The 20,764-nt window shown below is 39.4% G+C and overlaps 1 protein-coding gene across 2 annotated transcripts in view; it reads left to right on the top strand.

Annotated features, from left to right (window-relative positions):
• The window catches only part of GNG2 (G protein subunit gamma 2), a 136,665-nt gene extending 117,172 nt beyond the window's left edge, over positions 1-19,493 (top strand). For both annotated transcript variants that reach the window (XM_079913654.1, XM_079913653.1), the window contains one exon: positions 19,035-19,493. In XM_079913654.1, the coding sequence (XP_079769780.1) occupies positions 19,035-19,163 (129 nt within the window). In that variant the 3' untranslated portion in view covers positions 19,164-19,493. The remainder of the gene's footprint in view (positions 1-19,034) is intronic.
• Positions 19,494-20,764: the final 1,271 nt, after the last annotated feature.

Below are 20,764 nucleotides of genomic sequence, written 5' to 3'. Positions count from 1 at the left end.
ATCATTGTAAGCTAGAAGAATGCCCTTTAACAGAGGGTGTTGTTGACATCATGAATAATGTAGATGTAAGTGCAAAAGAAAGCCAAGGCCGGAGCCTGGGTGAAATGATTGCTTCTTATCTAGTTGGATGCTCTTTAAATTGCACATAAAAATGTCAAATTTATTTCTCATTTCTCCCAAATGGTTCCGATAGACCTTTCCAACTGGCTCTTCTCACTATCTCAAGAATATGCTATGCAGATTCCCATCTCTCTGGTTATTCTGGATCCCTCACTGAGAATATCCTCTTATTCTTTTCCTATGTCCTATAGACCTAATGTTTGTGTCCCTCCCAAAATTCATATGTTAAAATCCTAACACCCAATGGAATAGTATTTGGAGGTGGGGCCTTTGGGAAGTGATTGGGTCATGAAGGCAGAGCCCTCCGGAATGGAATTAGTGCCCTTATAAAGACTCAGAGAACTCCCTTGCCCCGTCTACCATGTGAGGTTACAGCAAGAACACGGGCATCTATGAACCAGGAAGCAAGACCCTCAACAGACACTAAATCTGCTGGCACCTTGATCTTAGACGTTACATCCTCCAGAGCTCTGAGAAATCAATTTCTGTTGTTTACAATCCACCCATTTTTGGTATTTTATTACGGCAGCCCAGCTAGACTAGGGCATCATCCAAATCCTACTCCTCACTTACAGGTCAGCTTAAATCCCCACTTGTTCATGAACCTCCTTTTCCATTCTGATCCTACTTACTAGTCAATTTACTAAATAATTTTACCTTCATCAGATAATTTTTCAAACTAGACTACACAGTCCTCAATGTCAAAGACATTGTTGTCTACTTCTTGGTGATGAGATATGCAGGCAGTCAGAAAACATTTTTGTTAGTGGATAGCTTTAAGTTCACAGACTAAGAGTGTCATATAACAAGACATTAGGAACTATATTTTGCATGACATTTCCAATTACATTTATAGTTTGGGAAATTCCAAGCATGATGTCACTGGCCAAATAAAACTCATTGTAACAGGATAAAATTCAGTGAAATACCAAAAAGAAGGGCATAATTGATCATTTTAAGACAGTAAATTGTTTCATGTCAAATGTATGGTTATAAGTAGGCAGCATTTATAGTATACCTTCTTTCGAAAACAGTTCAAGATAAAAAGAACAGACCGATTTTCGTAACTGACAAATATGTGTAATTATGGAACCAAATATATATGTTTCTAATAAGTAAATCATCTTTCTGACAATTGACTCATAATACATTGGAACTGAACTTCAGGGAAAGCTGTAGTGAGAAACAAGCCAGGTAGACATCATGCTTCATTCTAGAGAGTGGACAGACATCTTAGGTTTGGGACTTTTCAAATACTTTTCCAGCATTTGAATTGAAAGTTTTAACATCTCTTCCCTAAAATGCTTGCATTCAACTTATTAGAAACAGTAAGATTCAACCTTCCTTATAGGCCAATTGAGAGTATTTTCAGGGTTAATAAAATAGGTATAGTATGTCTAGGATTTATAGAGGAAAAGGCTGTGTTCAAAGATATCCAGTCCTAATTCATTTGATTTGCTGAAAGTGGAGCAAAAAATTTAATTTGAACCCAGGCATACATTAATAATTGAGCATAAAACTTCATTTTTATGAGGGTTGATATAATTTTTAAAATTCAGTAGATATTTGTTAAGCACCAAGTATATTCTTAGCCTTGTGCATTATACCTAGGAGCTAGAGAAGCAGTACTGTTAAAGCTTGATAATTCAAAATCCCTAGGAAATGTAGTTTTCTGAATAGCCTAGTTTTCAGGCCAGATAAAGTTCTCCCTTCTTAAAAAACATAACTATTTTGGATGATAATTTTGAATGTCTTTTCTTTATTGAGATTTATCAATTAAATATCATGTACTTTTCTTTCTTTTTTTTTTTTTTTTTTTGCTGTACGCGGGCCCCCCACCTCTGTGGCCTCTCCCGTTGCGGAGCACAGGCTCCGGACGCGCAGGCTCAGCGGCGATGGCCCACAGGCCCAGCTGCTCCGCGGCATGTGGGATCCTCCCGGACCGGGGCACGAACCCGTGTCCCCTGCATCGGCAGGCGGACTCCCAACCACTGCGCCACCAGGGAAGCCCATCATGTACTTTTCTTGATGCGTGTTTTGAAAATTAATTCTTCTATTTCCTTTTTTAAAAAAATCCTATTGATGTGTATCATCAGTTTAATATCTCCTTGGAGGAACAGGGAGGGCAAGATAATTTAGAATATTCACTTTATTTTACAAATTTAAAATAGTAGATATTTATCCATACAATTATACTTTCTCTATATCACAGTCAAAGTTTGATCCTGGGTGCTTTGCACAATCATAGTGGAGAGATCCTTTAGGCTCACCTTTGGCCGCCAGCAGTGATACGGGCACCTGGTGATGTAGGACATCATGGTGATATGGTGCTTTCCATTTCTGGCATTACTAATCTTGCTGACCATTCCACCTGTTGTATTTTCAGTATAATTCCAAGGCATAGCAAAGAATACGGATGTTTCTTCTGCATTTACTAAGGATCAAACTAGATGTTTTAATTTTCCCTTACTTGAATTACATATTAATGATTCAAAGAAAAATAAAGACTTTAAAGTAGCCAGCAGCTTTTGACCTGAGTAAAAAGATCTTTCTAGACAAATATCAGGTCAATCGCTCCTAGTGTGAAAATCTTATGATCTCTTCCCAGAGGTGTGGCAGTTTCTTTTGCCTTCAGCTATCTTGCCAGGCTTGTGGCAGGCAATGTTCGATGTTCACAATAACTTCTCATTCTAAGCCTCCGTCCCAGCGTGATCTTTCAAGTCCTTTTAAGCATCAATTTAAAGTTGTCAACCCTTGATGGCTCCATTAGTGCAGGCAACTCAACTGAAGGAGTGATTGAATGACTGATACCCTTATCACACAGGCAACTTCCCACGTGCACAGGCAGTGACGACCTATCAGTGCTTGTTGGCCTGGTGGCTTGCAAGCATTTTGCAACATTAATTTTAAGATGTGTTTCAATTTCAGGGTGTAATGAAGACGGAGCTATAGACTTACTCACCATTTAAATTCTTGGGTCTGGTTTTTATCCTTACTGGCAACTAATTCTTCTTAAAGCTGTCAGGGCATTTGCCTAGAATGGGTTCCTATTTTTTCAGAACCTAAAATCACAATCTGGTGGCTTTTATTGGAACTGTCTAGAGTCCCCCTCCCCTTACTCCCTGGTTCTCAGCCCCAGTCTAGTTTGGTGACGTTGCTGGGTAGCTGGGTTTCAGCAGTTGTCAGTCCAGGGAGATCCTTGCTCTTATCAAAAGTAAATTCCTTCCCTGCACATCAGATCTCATCTCCCTCATCAGGAACGCGCTCCAGCAGTTCACTGCCCATTCTGAATCACCAGTTTGGGTTCTCTATTTCATCCTTTCCAACAACATTCAAACATAGTGTTATTTCTCCATCTTAAATAAAATTTAAATTTCTTCTCTTGAACCTCCCGTTTCCTTCTCCAGCAACTGCCTCATTTGTTTGCTCTGCTTTGCAACGTAACTTCTTGAGAAAGTTGTCCATATTCACTGTTTCTAATATCTCTTTTCCCTTTCTTTAGAAAAAATATTTTTACTCCAGAAATAACCTCAAAGGTACAGAAGAGTTTCAAATACAAGGCAAAGAATTTTGTTGTTCCCTGAACCATTTGAGAAAAGTTGTTAACAGGTGCCCCATCATCTCTGGATACTTTAATATTTCCTACAAGTAAAGACATTCTTCTACATAATCATAATATAGTCATCATGCATAATTAACATTGATACATCACTACCTTCTACTCCTCAGACCCCATTTAAGTATTGCAAATCATCCCAATAATGTCCCTTTGAGCAAAAGAACCCAGTTCAGAATCATGGATTGCATTTAGCTGTCCTGTCAGGCACAGTTCCGTAGACTTCCTTGACTCTTATGACCTTGACAGTTTTTAAGATTATAGGCCATTATTTTATAGAATGTCACTCAATTTAGGTTTGTCTGCTGTTTCTTTATGATTTAATTAAAGTAACAGAACATTAATAGCAGAGAACTGATGGGGTGTCCATCTCACTGCATTCTATCAGTGGCACATGATTTCAAATTGTCACTGGTGATATTAACCTTAAGCACTTGATTAAGGTGGTGTCTTCCAGGTTTCTCCATGTAAAGGTATTCTTTTTTCCTTTGTAGTTAAGAACTATTTGGAATTTGAGGGAAGGATCTTGAGGCTATATAACTATCCCATTCCTCATCAAACATTCTATTTTTTTAAATTTATTATGCACTTGTGGTTTCCTCTTTTATTGAATGATTTATAATCTGATACTGTCATCATTAATTTTTTTATGTTTAAATTGGCACAGGCTAAATCATTGGCTACTGTGTCCTTTGAAATGTCTCCCTCATTCTTTGAGTACTTCCTTAGTTTTCAGCACAAAAAGATTCTCTAGGGTCCTCTTGTTATTTCCCTGGCCCAACCCTGGAATCATTCTTTTCTCCAAGAGCACTAGTTCCCTTGAGAATGGTATTTAGAAATCAAGATCTCAATGCTAAGTGTGCTCATTGCTGAAGAGTTGCTGCTCCTGGGTCCTCTCAGTGGACAGAGCTAGAGAATTCATACACACATACACACAAGGACATGTGTGTGCACGCACACACACACACACACACACTTTTACATCTATATTTCTTTATCTGTACATATGTGTATAGGTAACCATGAGTTCACATCGACACCACCGGGTCCTGTCCTACACCACAGGGTTCATTCCAGCTTTCTACTTTCCATATTTGTAACTTCTCTCACTGTTGGTGAGAAACCTGGCTCCCCTTATCCTTATTTGATCAACTCCCATGTATGGAACCAAGCTCCCACTCCATAACCTCTCTGCCTGATGCAGACACCTTCACATCCCACTTGGGCTCCCATACGCCTCACCAGACTGCCCCCTGCACAGATGCTCTCCTCACATTGCTGCAGCTCTGACATCCCACCACGGGCCCCTGACCTACTGTAGAAACTATAATACCTTGCTTGGTCCTACCCTAAGCCTTTAAGATTGAATTGTTCATAAAGAAGAAGGAGGAGGAGGCCCCATTTGCTCTACACCCATTTCACTCCACCATTCCACTGAAACTTCTCTCATCAAGGTCACCAATGACTTCAAATTGCTAAATCTAGTAGTCAGTTCTCAGTTTTCATCTCACTTGACCTATTGACATGGTTGATGATTCCTTATGCCTTGAAGCACTTTCTTCATTTGGCTCTCAGTACTCCCCACTGTCACAAGCTACTCCTTTTAAATTTCCTTTGCTGTTCCTCTTAGGCTCCCCAACTTCTTACACTGAAGTTGTTCCAGGTTCAATCCTTGTTCCTCTCTTTTCTATCTAAATGTACTCCTTTGGTGATCTTGCTCATTCCCAAGGCTTTATGTACCATCTGTATGGCCTCAAGTCCCAAATTTATGTCTCTAGTCTAAATCTTGCTTCTAACTCCAGCATTGTATATCTCATTAACAAATGTTTCAATTTCAACCTTTCTAAAACTGAATTCCCAGTCTTCCTCCCCAAATCTTCTCTCCCTGCAGCTGAAATGATGGCAACTCCATCTTTCCATTAGATCAGTCCAAAAACTTAGAGTTATCCTTAGTTCTTATTTTTTATTCACACACTATCTCTAATCCATCATAAAATCCTGTGATTCTAGATTCAAATGCTGTTTATCCAGAATTATACTTCTCATCACCACCTCTGCTGCTATTTCTCTGTTCTGAACCACTGTCACCTCTCACTTAGATTACAGCAATAGTCTCCAGGAATCTCCACTTCTACCCTTACTCCCATAGAGTCCTATTCTCAACAGCAGCATCAAGAATGCTTCTTTAAAATACGTCAATGGCTCCCCATTTCTCTTACCATAAGCTTTATTGTATAAGTTTTTACTCAAAGATTGATTACCTTCTCAATTAAGCCTAACTATTGCAACCTGTCGTCCTTGACCCCCCACCCGTATATACACTCTTAATCCCTTTTACCCTTCTCTCCTTTTCATTTTCTTATAAAACTTACTACCATCTAACATTCTCTATAGCTATTTATTATGTTTCATTTTCTTCTCTCCATCCTCCTACTCAAATACTATATAAGCAATTTGATTACGCTGTGCATTGGTGTAGTTTGATTCATATTTTTTCATTTGGATTTTGTTGAGTTACTTAAACCTGTGGGTTTGTAGTTTTTACCAAATTTGGAAATTTTCAGTTATTAAGTCTTCAAATATTTTTTCTTTCCTCTCATCCATACACCATCTTTCTCCTCTCCTCAGAGACTCCAATTATATATATATTAGGCCACTTGAAGTTGTCTCCTAGCTCAGTGTGTTCTGGGATTTTTTTTGCAGGGGGTTGTTTTTTGTATTGGGGGGGGTTTGTTGTTGTTTTCAGTCTGTTTTCTCTCTGTGCTTCACTTTGGAGAGTTCCCATTATTGTCTTCAAGTTCACTAATCTTTTCTTCTGCAATGTCTAATCAGGTGCTAATTCCATTCAGTGTGTTTTTTATCTCTAGAAATTTGATTTGGGTCATTTTAATATCTTCCATGTCTCTTTTAATCCTATTTTGCTTTCCTCTATTTTCTTGATTATATAGAAAATATTTACAATAGCTGTTTTAACAGCATCCTTATCTAGTAATTTTATCATCTATGTCAGTTCTGGGTCTTTTTCTCCTCATTATGAGATTAATCGATTTGGATTAATTTTTCTCCTCATTATGGGATAGATTTATTCCCCCTACTTATTTGTATGTCTGGATTTTTTTTTTTTTTTTTTTTGGATTCCAGACATTGTGAATTTTATTTTGTGGCAAACTGAAATTTCTTGTTTCTTTAAATATTTGGGGGTTTTGTTCTGTGGTCCAATTAAGTTATTTGGAAACATTTTGATCTATTCAAGGCTTACTTTTAAACTTTGATAGGTGGGTCCACAACAGCCTTTAACCAAGGCCTACTTGGCACCACTACTGAACACACCCTTTTTAAGACTCTACTTAATCCCCTATGTGTTATGTGATCTATGTACTCTAGCCAGTAGAAACACAAACTATTCCAGCCCTGTGTGATCACCAGGGATTATTTCACTTGATCCTTTCTGAAATTCTTTGCACAGCCTCAAGAAGTTTTCTCCCACATATGTGCTGATCAGTAATTAGCTAAAGACTCAAAAGGAATCCTCTGGAGGCCTCCAGATTGCTCTCTCACTCTCTCTCACTCTCTCTCTCTCTCTCTCTCTCTCTTTGTTTGTGTAAGTGTGTAGCTCTTTCTTCTCTGTCACTCTCTCCTCAACTCAAGCAGGTTCATGAAATCTGTTTGGGTAGCTCCTCCCTGTGCTGTGGCCTAGAAACCATTTTCAAGCAGTACTGCTGAAACATTCTTGGGGCTTTTCTTGCCTCCCTTCTCTCAGGGATCACTGTCCTCTGCTGCCTGTTCTCTACTATTTAAAAAACATTTGTTCACATATTTTTGTTTTCAGTTTTTAAGTTAAAGCAGGAGGGTTTAATTGGTTGCTGTTCCTCCATCATCATCAGAATTGGAAGTCTAGAATACTGCATAAGTTCCACAAGGACAGGAAGCTTTGTTTATTTTGTTCCCTGATTATGCCAATCCCCCAGAACTGTGACTGGCAATTAGGTACTCAGTAAATATTAGGTGAATGGAATATTTGTTGATTAAGCTTGTATTTGAGAACTTCTTCAGCAATTATTTGAGTGTTTCCTATGTGCTGGTACTGATGACACAGTCGTGAATAAAATAGATATGACTGTTGCCTTCATAGAGCAGAATGCCAAAAGGGAAACATCAAACATCAAATAAACAAACAATGGTTGTAATTATAAATTGTAATAAATGTTTTTCTGTGAAGGAAAAGAATGGGATGCTCTGAAAGAGACTAATGATGAAAGTCATTATTGGATGAGGTAGTCAGTAAAGACTCTGCAAAGAATGCTAGTTCACCCCTGAAGGAAGAGAAGGAGCCAGCCTGGTGAGGAGATGGGGAGAAGACCGTTCCAGGGAATTGTATATGTGAAGCTCTGAGGCAGAAAAGAACTTGGAACTTTCACGAACTTAGAGAGAGGAGACCTGTGTGGGAGGAAAAAAATGCTACAACATGAAATTGGAGAGATGGCAGGCCCAAAGTAAGCAGGACCCACAGGCTGTTTTTATGATGTCTTGGCTTTCCACAAAGTACAATGGGAAGCTCTTGAAAGTTTTAAATAGGGGAGTGATATGAGCCAATTTATATTTTTAAAATATCTTTCTAGCTGTAGTACAGAGAGTACTACTCCTGGCACAATTGTAAAAGTAGAGAAGTTATTTACAACTGAGATTCTTAAAATCTTTTGTGCCCCAGACCTGTTTGGCTGTCTGCCGAAGCATATGGTCTCCTTCTCAGAATAATGCTTTTAAATTACAAAGGAAACGAATTATATTAAAATATAGTTTATCAGAAAACATTTGTGGTACAGCTAAATATATATACTTCTTTATTAACTGATTATATAGGATGTAATAGTGGGTCTATACTTATAAAGCAAAAGAACATAAATAAATGTTGAGATATCTGCAGTAACTGTAATGTGATGGAAAAGATCTGATTTTTATTGGTGACTAAGTCACAGAAACTGTTAATGCTAATTGTGTTGTCTACAACTATAATGGAAAGAAATGTTAGATTTCCATTTCAGGTTAGTGAAAATAAAGATGTAATTTTTTTTAAATCATTGAACTTAACAGACCACACCCTGCATTCTATTCATGGATCCTGTCTTAGTCCATTTGAGCTACTATAACAGAACGCCATACACTAGGTGGCTTATGAACAACAGATATTTATTTCTCACAATTCTGAGACTAGAAGTCCAAGATCAAGGTGTCAGTATATGTGGTGTCTAGTAAGGGCCTGCTTCCTGATTTGTAGAAGGCTACCTTCTCTCTGTGACCTCACATGGTTAAAGGGGCAAGGGAGCTCTCCAGGGTCTCTTTTATAAGAGTACTAATTCCATTCATGAGGGCTCTACTCTCATGACCTAGTCACCCTACAAAGGTCCCAACTCCAAACACCATCACACTGGGGATTAGATTTCAACATATGAATTGGGGGTGGGGGGGAAATAAACATTCAGTCTATAAAATATCCCTTGGAATTTTTTATTTAAGAGGTTATTTCAGTAATCGTGGGAAAAGAAGACGGAGGCTTGGACCAGGGTAGTTGCAAGAGAGGTGACAATAAGGGGACAAATTTGAGATATTTTTCTGGGAGCATCCCTATACAGTCTGCATGTACTCAATGGCTTTGGTGGGAGAGCTGGATTTGACGTGAACACAAGTCATGTCTTTCCTCAGGGTGTGCTGGCAGCTATCACCTAGGTAGGAGGTGGGGCTGGAGATGGAGAGGCTAGGGCCAGAGCCAGGTGCGAGCCAGGGCTTCCTGTCTGCTCAGTGGCTGTTACTGCCCTAATTGGGGTGCGGGCAGGTCCCAAGTTGCTGGAGCAGAAGCTCTGAGGGTCAGGTTTGAGCTGGCTCTGTTCCCTTTAAGTGTGAACTCTCCCCTCTCCCAGCACCAGCACCCTTGGGAGCAGTGCTGGAGCAAGAGGGGCCCACTTGATCTCTCAGCGTCTGACAGGGTACAAGCTGCAGTGGTCCAGCCACAGAGTCCCAGGCTGCTTCTGATGCATTGCCTGTGCGAGTGCCAGTAATGGCTGCCCCCACCCTGCTCACACAGTGCTTCAGGTCTGAGCCACCTCTGTGTCTCTTAGCTGAGTTCTTTCTGTCATGGCAGCGCTCACTCCAGTGTGGAGCTACGACATGAAGTAAACAGGGCTGGAGCATTCACTCCTCAAGCTGGAGAGCACCAGGCAGACATGGGAAACCAGCCAGCCACCCACGCAGTTTGTCAGCCCTCTCTGCTCTGCCTCAGGAGAAATCAAGCACGCATGTGCATTCCTCACAAGCAGACAGAGTCCGGGCTTCCCACAGCCCTTGTGTTAGTCCCCCTCAGCCCTCCAATTGTCTTCTCTGTGCCAGACCCCAGGACTGGAGCCTACAATAGGTAGCTCGAACCATTCACTCCCCAGGGAGGATCTCTACCCCTATAATCTCCCTTTTCTTCTGAGTTCCCTCCCTGGGCCACAGGTCCTGACCTGATTGCTTCTCTTCCCTTCCTACCCAATTCCGTGTACATCTTTCTTTCAGCCTTGGTTGTTCAGGAGTTTTCTGCCAGTTTCCAGTTCGGTTTCAGTGAGAATTGTTCCACATTTAGGTGTTTTTTTGTTGTATTTGTGGGGGGAGGTAAGTTCCAGGTCCTCCTACTCTGCCATCTTGATCACCTCCCAGATTTGAGATATTTTTGTAGGAAGAATCAACAGGATGGAAAAGGGAGAGATTACCTAAAGTTACTGGTGAAATCTTCATGGAAGAACTAGGCCTAGGAATATGAAACGTAAAAGAATCTGTATGCACAATGTTAGCAAGTATAGTTAGAAAGCAAGAAGATTTGCCAGGCAGACTATTGCTGTGACTCACTGAAAAGTAAGGAACAAGGATGAAGCTATGGGTTCAAAAGAAAGAGCATTCATAAAGAATAAATCAAGAACACTGAGACTCATGACTCAGGTACTCACGAGCTGTGAGAACTAGGGCAAATGTTTACCTAATGAAGCCTCAGCTTCACATATTAAAAATGAGGATAATAATAATAGCTTGTGACCCATAATGTTGTTGTAAGGATTAAATAAAATACTGTATGTAAAGTGGTCAGCACAGTTCTGACATGTAGCAAGGGCAGATAAATATTAGCAATTGTTCTAATTACTGCTAGGATTCTGACATTGTATTGGACCATCACCCACAGGAGATTGCAATCTAGTTGAGGAAACATGATAAAACACATGATATATTTTTAGAAGGAAATTGTTCAGAGTCAAGTGTTCAAATACAAGATATGAGCAACTCTAAGCTATTAAATTTTGCCCAGTATAGTACTTCCTGTACCATAAAAAGATTTTGAGAGTTTCTGCCACATATTTGTATGTGAGCATTGCAGATGAGTAGGGATACTGTTGGATCTCTTGTTAACAAGTAAGTTTTACATAGTACTATTGTCCAGTGTCTGCTGCTTGCAGCTAAGCTCCCATTTGGCATAATAATGACTACAGCTCAAACAATTAAAAACAAAACAAAACAAAAAAGAGGTAATTGAGATTCTGAAAGTCTGTTCTTTGCTTTCATTTACAGGAGCTAAGACAAGAACAGGCTGTTTCCTTTTGTTCTGTCATAATACCATTTCATAAAGATGCACAAAAAATTTCAATCAACCTTTGGAACTACCCCTGCATTTGAGTAGTTTGTATGTAGATGGCTGTGGCTTAATGGCAAAACATTTAACATTCAAGTTCTTCTTCTGCTGTGTACTTTGCTATATGACATTGAACCACTCATGCAATGTACTGAGCCTAAATTTTTCAACTATAAAAGGAGGATAGGGCTTCCCTGGTGGCACAGTGGTTGAGAGTCCGCCTGCCGATGCAGGGGACACGGGTTTGTGCCCCGGTCTGGGAAGATCCCACATGCCGTGGAGCGGCTGGGCCCGTGAGCCATGGCCGCTGAGCTTGCGCTACCGGAGCCTGTGCTCCGCAACGGGAGAGGCCACAACAGTGAGAGGCCTGCGTACCGCAAAAAAAAAAAAAAAAAAAAGGAAGATAGGGCTTCTCTGGTGGCGCAGTGGTTGGGAGTCCGCCTGCCAATGCAGGGCACACGGGTTCGTGCCCTAGTCCAGGAGGATCCCGCTATGCCTCAGAGCGTCTGGGCCCATGAGCAATGGCTGCTGAGTCTGCGCATCCGGAGCCTGTGCTACGCGGCAGGAGAGGCCGCAGCAGTGAGAGGCCCGCATACCGCAAAAAAAAAAAAAAAAAAAGGGAAAATAGTTCCTACCTCAGGATTATTTTGTAGATCAATAAAGAAAACAATGTCTGGAACAAAATAGAAACACAATAAAAATATTTTTATAAGCAATGTAATACCTATTAAAGAGTGAGAATTTAAGTCAAAACTTGTAACAAGAGACAAAGAAAGTCATTATATAATAACTAGGTTAATTTATTAAAAGGTTACAATAATCATAAATATATACACACCCAAAATCAGAGTACCTATTTAGCAAATATTAACCATTAGTACCATTAAGAAAATATTAACAGACCTAAAGGGAGAAATAGACAATACAGTCATAGCTGGGAACTTTAATACCTCACTTTCAACAATGGATAGATCATCCAGACAGAAAATCAATATGGAAATGTTGAACTTGAACTATACTTTAGACCAAGTTAACCTAACAAACATATACAGAACATCGCATCCAACAGCCACAGAATATACATTCTTCTTAAGTGCACATGGAACATTCTCTAGGATAGGTCAAATGATAGGTCATAAAACAAGTCTTGGCAAATTTAAGAAGCTTGAAGTCATACCAAAAATCTTTTCCAATCACAATTGTATGAAACTAGAAATCAATAACAGGAGTAAAACTGAGAAGTTCACCAATATGCAGAAATTAAACAAAACACTTGTGAATAATCAGCAATGGATCAAAGAAGAAATACAAAAGATAATTTTTTTAAATCTTGAAACAAACAAAAAGAGGAAACAAAACATACCAAAATGTATGGGATGCAGCAAAAGCAGTTCTAAGAGGGAAGTTTATAGTGATAAACACCTACATTAAGAAAAAACTAAAAATGATTTCAAATAAACAACCTAACTGTATACCTCAAGGAACTAGAAAAAAATAGCTTAAGCACAAAATTACCAGAAGGAAGCAAACACAAAGAGCAGAAATAAATGAAATAGAGACCAGAAAAACAACAGAAAAAATCAGCAAACATAAGGGCTGTGTTTTTTGAAAAGATGGAACAAAATTGACAAATCTTTAGCTAGACTAAGAAAAAAAGAAAAGACTCAAATAAGTAAAATTGGAAATGAAAGAAGAGACATTACAACTGATATCACAGAAATACAAAGGATCCTGAGACTACTTATGAACAATCACATGAAACAAATTGGATAACCTAAAAGACATGGATATGTTTTTAGAAATACATAACCTACCAAGACTGAATCATTAAGAAATAAAAAATCTGGGGACTTCCCTTGTGGTGCAGTGGTTAAGAATCCACCTGCTAATGCAGGAGACATGGGTTCAAGCCCTGATCTGGGAAGATCCCACATGCCACAGAGCAACTAATCCCATGCACCACAACTGCTGAGCCTGTGCTCTAGAGCCCGTGAGCCACAACTACTGAAGCCCGTGTGCCTAGAGCCCATGCTCTGCAACAAAGAGAAGCCACCACAGTGAGAAGTCCATGCACCACAATGAAGTGTAGCTCCCACTCTCCACAACTAAAGGAAGCCCACACACACAGCAATGAAGACCCAATGCAGCCAAAAATAGAAAATAAATAACTAAAATTATTTTAAAAAAAGAAAGAAATAGAAAATCTGAACAGACAAATTACTAGTAAGGAATTGAATCAGTAATCAAAAATTTCCCAATAAAGAAAATCTCAGGACCAGATGGCTTTCCTGGTGAATTCTACCAAACATTTAAAAAATTAATGCCAGTTCTTCTCAAATTCTTCCAAAAAATTGAAGAGTAGGGAACACTTCCAAACTATTTTACAAGCCAGCATTACCCTGATACCAAAGCCAGATAAGGACATTACAAGAAAAGAAAACTGTAAACCAATATCCCTGATGAATATGAATGCTAAAATTCTCAACAAAATATTAGCAAACCGAATTCAACAGCACATTAAAAGGATCATATACCACAAACGAGTGGGATTTATTCCTGTGATACAAGGATAGTGCAATGTATGCATGTCAATAAATGTGATATATCACATTAATAGAATGAAAGATAAAAATCATATGATCATCTCATTTAGATGCAGAAAGAAAATTTAACAAAATACAACACCATTTCATGATAAAAACTCTCAACAAATTGGGTATAGAAGGAATGTACTTCAACATAATAAAGTCCATATATATATCAAGCCCACAGCTGACATCATACTCAATGGTAAAAGATTAAAAGCTTTTCCTGTAAGATCAGAAATAGGACAAGGTTACCCACTCTCATGACTCTATTTAACATAGTACTGGAAGTCCTAGCCAGAACAATCAGGGAAGAAAAAATAAAAGACATTTAAATAGAAACAAAAAAAGTAAAATTGTCTCTGTTTGTAGATGATGATCTTATATAGAGAAAACCCTAAAAATTTCACCAAAAAACCCCACAAAATCCTATTAGAGCTAATCAATGAACTCAGTAAAGTAGCCAGATAAAAAATCAACATACAAAAATCAATTGTGTTTCTGTACACTAACAATGAAATAACTGAAAAAGAAATAAAGAAAATCCCATTCACAATAGCTTCAAAAATAAAATACTTAGGAATAAATTTCCTCAAGGAGTTGAAAGATCTGTACACTAAAAATTATAAGACTCTGATGAAAGAGATTAAGACATAAATAAATGGAAAGATATCCTGTGTTCATGGGTCAGAAGAATTAATTTTTTTAATTTTATTTTATTTATTTTTTTATACAGCAGGTTCTTATTAGTCATCAATTTTATACACATCAGTGTATACATGTCAATCCGAATTGCCCATTTCATCACACCACCACCACCACCCCCCCATGGCTTTCCCCCCTTGGTGTCCATACGTTTCTTCCCTACATCTGTAAAATGTCCATATTACCCAAAGCCATCTATAGATTCAATGCAATCTCTATCAAAATTCCAATGGAAGTTTTCACAGAAATAAAAAAATAAATCATAAAAATTCATATGGAACCACAAAAGACTCCAAATAGCCAAAGCAATTCTGAGAAAGAGGAACAAAGCTGGAGGCATTACACGCCCTGTTTTCAAACTATATTACAAAGCTATAGTAATAAAATCAGTATGGCATAAAAAATAGACACATGAAACAATGAAACAGAATCAAGAACCCAGAAATAAACCCTAGCATGTACCATCAACTAATATTTGACAAAGGAACCAGAGTGCTTGATGGGAAAATGATAGTCTCTTCAATAGTGGTGTTGGGAAAAATGGATAATCACATGCAGCAAAGTGAAACTGGACCCCTGCCTTATCCTACTCACAAAAGTTAACTCAAAATGGATCAAAGACTTCAATATAAGATCTAAAACTGTTAAACTCCTAGAAGAAAACATAGAGAGGGTAAACTCCTTGACATTGATCTTGGCAATGATTTCTTGGATATGACACCAAAAGTACATGCAAGAAAAGCAAAAATAAATAAGTGCAAGTACATGAAACTAAAAAGCTTCCACACATTAAAAGAAAGAGTCAACAAAATGAAAAAGCAAACTATGGAATGGGAGAAAAATGTCAAACCTTGTATCTGATAAAGGGTTAATGTAAAGAATTCATACAACTTAATAGCAAACAAGCAATCTGATTTAAAAATGGACAGGGCTTCCCTGGTGGCACAGTGGTTGAGAGTCCACCTGCCGATGCAGGGGACATGGGTTCATGCCCCGGTCCGGGAAGATCCCACATGCCGCGGAGCAGCTGGGCCCATGAGCCATGGCCGCTGAGCCTGTGCATCCGGAGCCTGTGCTCTGCAACGGGAGAGGCCACAACAGTGGGAGACCCGTGTACCACCAAAAAAAAAAAAAAAAAAAAAAAATGGACAGAGGAACTGAATAGACATTATTCCAAAGAAGATATAAATGTCCAATGAATGTGTGAAACGATGCTCAATATCACTAATCAGGGAAGCACAAATTAAAACCACAATGAGATATCACTTTACACTTGTTAGAATGGCTATTACCAAAAAAGACGAGCAATAACAAGTGTTGGCAAGGATGTGGAGAAAAGGGAACCCTTGTGTACTACTGATGGGAACATAAATTGGTACAGCCACTATGGAAAACAGTACAGAGGTTCCTCAAAAAATTAAAAATAGAACTATCATAGGATCTAGCAATCCTACTTCTGAGATATATATATATATATATATATATATATATATATATATATATATATATCTCCAATCAACATCTCAAAGAGGTATCTGCACTTGCATATTCATGGCAGCCCTATTCACAATAGCCAAGTCATGGAAACAGCCTAAGTCCATCTGCAGATGAATAAAGAAAGAAGATGTATCATGTATTATATATTTACAGTGGAGTATTATTCAGCCATGAGAAAGAAGGATATTCTGCCATTTGGGTGGACTTGGAGGGCATTATGTTAGTGAGACACGTCAGACAGAGAAAGATGAATATCGTCACTTATATGTGGAATCTAAAAAACCTGAACTCAGAGAAACAGAGTAGAATGGTGGTTGTCAGGGGCTGGGGGTGCTGAGGGATATGGGGAGATGTCAGTCAAAGGATACAAACTTCCAGTTATAAGAAGAATAAGTTCTGGGGAGCTAATGTACAATGTGGTGACTGTAGCTAACAATATGAATTACATACTTGAAGTTGCTAAGAAAGTAACTCTTAAATGTTCTCACCACAATTAAAGAAAAAGGCAAATATGTGATGTGTTAGGGGTGTTAACTAACCATACTGTGGTAATCATTTCACAATATAGAAGTGTATCAAATGATTACACCGTATACCTTAAACTCACACAACATTATATGTGAATTATATCTCAGTGGAGCTGGAATAAAGATAAATAAAAAATTATTTACAATTTAAAAATAGTGAGACTGACTTTTACACAAATATGCTGGGTTGAAGAGCATCCCCTAAAATTGATGCCCACCTAGAACCTTAGAATATGATCTTATTTGGAAGTAGGGTGTTTGTAGATGTAATCAAGTTAAGTGGAGGTCATACTGGATTAGGGTGGGCCTAATCTGATGACTGGTGGGTAGGATATTTGGACATAGGCAAAGAGAAGAATGCCATGCGAGGACAGAGACACACAGGAGAGAATACCATGTGAAGGTGGAGGCAGAAAGTGGAATGATGCATCTACAAGCCAGGGTACTCCAAGTGCCAGCGACCACCAGACACTGATTGAGAAGCATGGAACAGATGCTTCTCCATCAGAGGCTCCAGTAGGGACCAAGCCTGCAGACACTTTGATCTCAACCTTCTAGCCTCTAGCACTGACTGAGGGAGTAAATTACTGTTATTTTAAGCCACCCTGATTGGGTTTTCTTTAGCCAGAAAGAGGAAACTAACACACATATCAGTACCCATACCTCTTTGTATCAGTCAGCATAGACTCGGTTTTGTTGCAGTAAAAAAAGACTCTCTCCTCCGATTCTTAGAGGCTACAATAGCAAAGATATACTTTTCATTCTTCTCACCCACATGTCATCACAGATAGCTGCCCCTCACACCATGTTACCTTCAAGCAACCTCTACTTGGAATATTGCCTCTATCTGGTATGAGAAACATGGAAGATAGAGTCCAAACATTCAAAGATTTATGGGATTAGAAGATGAAATTGATTCTCATTTCCAACCTGTAAACTATAATATTGAAAAGCCTTTAAGTGACAAAGTTCTAATCAACTCAATCCTGGGACAAGGAACAAATCAAGAGTAGGGCCACCATGTTTTACTAAAACCTCTGAATCAATTAAGGTGGTTTACAGTAAATGATTTCAGTCAGACAAAATGGCAGAGGCAAACTATGCATTGGTTCTTGAAGCTTCTGCCCCAGAGTGACTCACATCACTTCTACTCACGTCTCATTGGCCAGAGCAAGTCTGATGCCATTGTATGGGTATGTATAACCCACATATAGGAGGGGCAGTAAATCTTTTCAGAAATACTGCAATCTCCCCACTCTTACAGAGGATTATCCTTTCAGTAGTCACTTTGAGAGGCTATTTTAGTAGTACAGTGATGTGGAGAATGTTTGGAGTGATTTCCAGAGCAAACGTATGAGGTCACATAAGAAATTGACTCTTGACTTTATGATTTTTGACCCCCAGTGGCATTCTCCAGATAGATCATCATCCACCTAGTCTCCAGATGTGGTTACAAATAACTTCTAGTTTACTACCCCAAATTAAATCCCCTCTCAAGTAGTGAAAATTTGCCACTGTCAAAGCTGATCAAAGGAAGGTACTCCAGAAGACTACCAACAAGGAGCTACAGAAGTGTTGTGAGAAGTGTTATGAAACAACGGCATCACTGAGATGAGATCACTGACCAGCCTCCCAGTGGGACTCCCTAAAAGGTGCAATGCTTGATTGAAGGAATATATATAATGTGTAATGAATGATAACATATTAATATCTTATCGTACATAATATATATAAAATATAAAAATGCATAACGTATAAGGTTATGTGTGTATGTATAAGTATATAATACCTCTGATGTGTTTGTTAAAAAAGGAAATCAACATGGCTTTAGGCATCCCTAACACAATTTCTGAAGCAGAGAGACACAACTACAGAATGATAATGATGGCCAGCCTATGTGGAAATCTTCCTGTGTTCCAGGCACTAAATGATTTATGTGAATTACCTCACTTAATCCTTGCAGCCAGGGCTGGGACTAGGACGAGGGAAGCAACCTACCTGGGGCACAGAATTTGAGGAGACACCCACTCTCAGGGCTGGACAAATACAAGGTTGATATTTGCATGACCCTGAACGCCTCCTTCAGTGTTGTACCCTCAGAGCCTCACCTCACCCTAATCCCGGACCTGCTTGTAACAGTCCTGTAAGGTCAAGATCATCAGCTCCTTTCTTCGCAGATGAGGAAACAGAGGCTTATGGGGCATGAGTATCTTGCTTCACTTGAACCCAGGCAGTTTGGACACCCAGGCCTTAGCCTTGACTCGTTGCGCCTGCATCAATGCCTTCGTCGACGCCCCATCTCAAGTTTTGGTTGTTTTTGTCGTCTTTTCCAGGTGTCCAAGGCAGCTGCAGACTTGATGGCCTACTGTGAAGCGCATGCCAAGGAAGATCCCCTCCTGACGCCTGTTCCGGCTTCAGAGAACCCATTTAGGGAGAAGAAGTTTTTCTGTGCTATCCTTTAAGTCTTCAAGAGGAACCTGAGGAGCCTCGGGGCTCCAGGGACACTGATGTAGAGTTTTTAGCAAAGTGGGCGCCTTTCTAGTCCACAGCATTTAAAGAGAGGGAGGAGAACCATCCTGGAGACTCCAGGCTATGCATGTTTAAAGAACTGGTCCCCTTTATGAGAATGAGAGCTGATCCACACCCCCGAGTTAAGAGATCTGATGTCTGCAGAATTGCCTGGAGGAGGGGAGTATGTAAAGATAAAATCGGTGTCATTTCTTTCCTGCTATCCCTCCCAAACCTTATGTTTCTGCTTCATATTTAAAAAATAAAACAGACAGCTGTACTGAGCTCAGATATGTATGACCTTCTTGGAATGAATATTGCCTTTAGAATACCCTTTGATGAGCTGAGTCGTCCAGTGTAGGTGCGGTTCGGTTTAATGGCGTTGATATTTCGTCTTTGTGCCTTTCTTTTTCTTTTTCCCTTCTCCCCTACCCCTCCTTCCACCCCTCCCCATTAGAGTAGTAAAGAGATAAGGCTGGATTTGTCTGTAAGATTGAACTCAAAGGATGAGCGCCCAAAGGGTTTAAGGAGATGTTCCCCGTGGTTTATCCTCATGGTAATAACAACAACAACAACAAATGCCGGTTGTCTGTATTCTTTTATCACTGTTCCTAACATTTGTACATGGTAGCTTTGATTCTGCAAGTAAAAGTAGATCATGTGTTGTGACTGGTGCTTTCATATATTTGTGACAATTTTTGAGTAATACTGCATGAAAATGTCCCCATGTTACATCCATTCAGTTTTACTATAAAGTAAAGAAAAAGTTTTACTATAAACTTTAGAAAAAGAATGAAAGAGAAAGGAAGCTGGGGAGGAAAAAACTCAGTATCTTGAAAATTGAGATGACTTCAGAGCCTTAGCCATGCCTAAAATACCTCCTAGTTAACAGTGGCATCCACACCTCTTCCACATATTTTCCAGAATCCAAAGCATTTTGGTTTGATCCAGGACCCAGGACAGCACAGGGAGGGCCAAGTGACAGAGGCAAGGATTCACCCTGAGTTGGGAAGTGCTTTAATCGAAGAGTCAGAGCAAATTCCCTTTTTCCCTGAATCACAGAAACTCTAGATTGAAAGAAGCCTTTCTGTGCTGTTCTTAACGAGAAAAAACGTGGCCCTTGTTTGTTTAAGTATCAGGAGAAATAAACCCACAACTCCAGACCAGACCCACTCTCAGAACCTGGCTGCTCACGGGCTAGGGAGAAGGGGGCAGCTGCTGCCCCCAGCAGCTCCACCAGAAAGGGTTCTGGCTCTTTTTGCCCCTGAAATGACCTTTGTTTTTTACCCACCAAAATTTTCAATAGAATCTTTTCTTTGTTTTTGTTCTCTGCTTTGTTTGTTAGAGTCTTATTTACAAACTTCCTTGCAGCTCGGGCTCTCTCTTCCCAAGAAATGATGTTGAAAGTGATTTTTCTTTGTGGCTCCACCAGTAACGGGAGGTCTGGAAGTCTGTCTCATTTCTTTCTGTGTCATTCCCAGGCAGGTGTGGGCTCTCTTACAATTCCTTATTTGCTTTGAAATCCCGAAAGACCATTTCTGAATTAATTTTATTC

Source organism: Stenella coeruleoalba, assembly GCF_951394435.1.
Source record: "Stenella coeruleoalba genome assembly, chromosome: 2".
In the NCBI taxonomy this organism is placed as follows: domain Eukaryota; kingdom Metazoa; phylum Chordata; class Mammalia; order Artiodactyla; family Delphinidae; genus Stenella; species Stenella coeruleoalba.
This window is presented reverse-complemented; position numbering and strand designations above follow the sequence as displayed.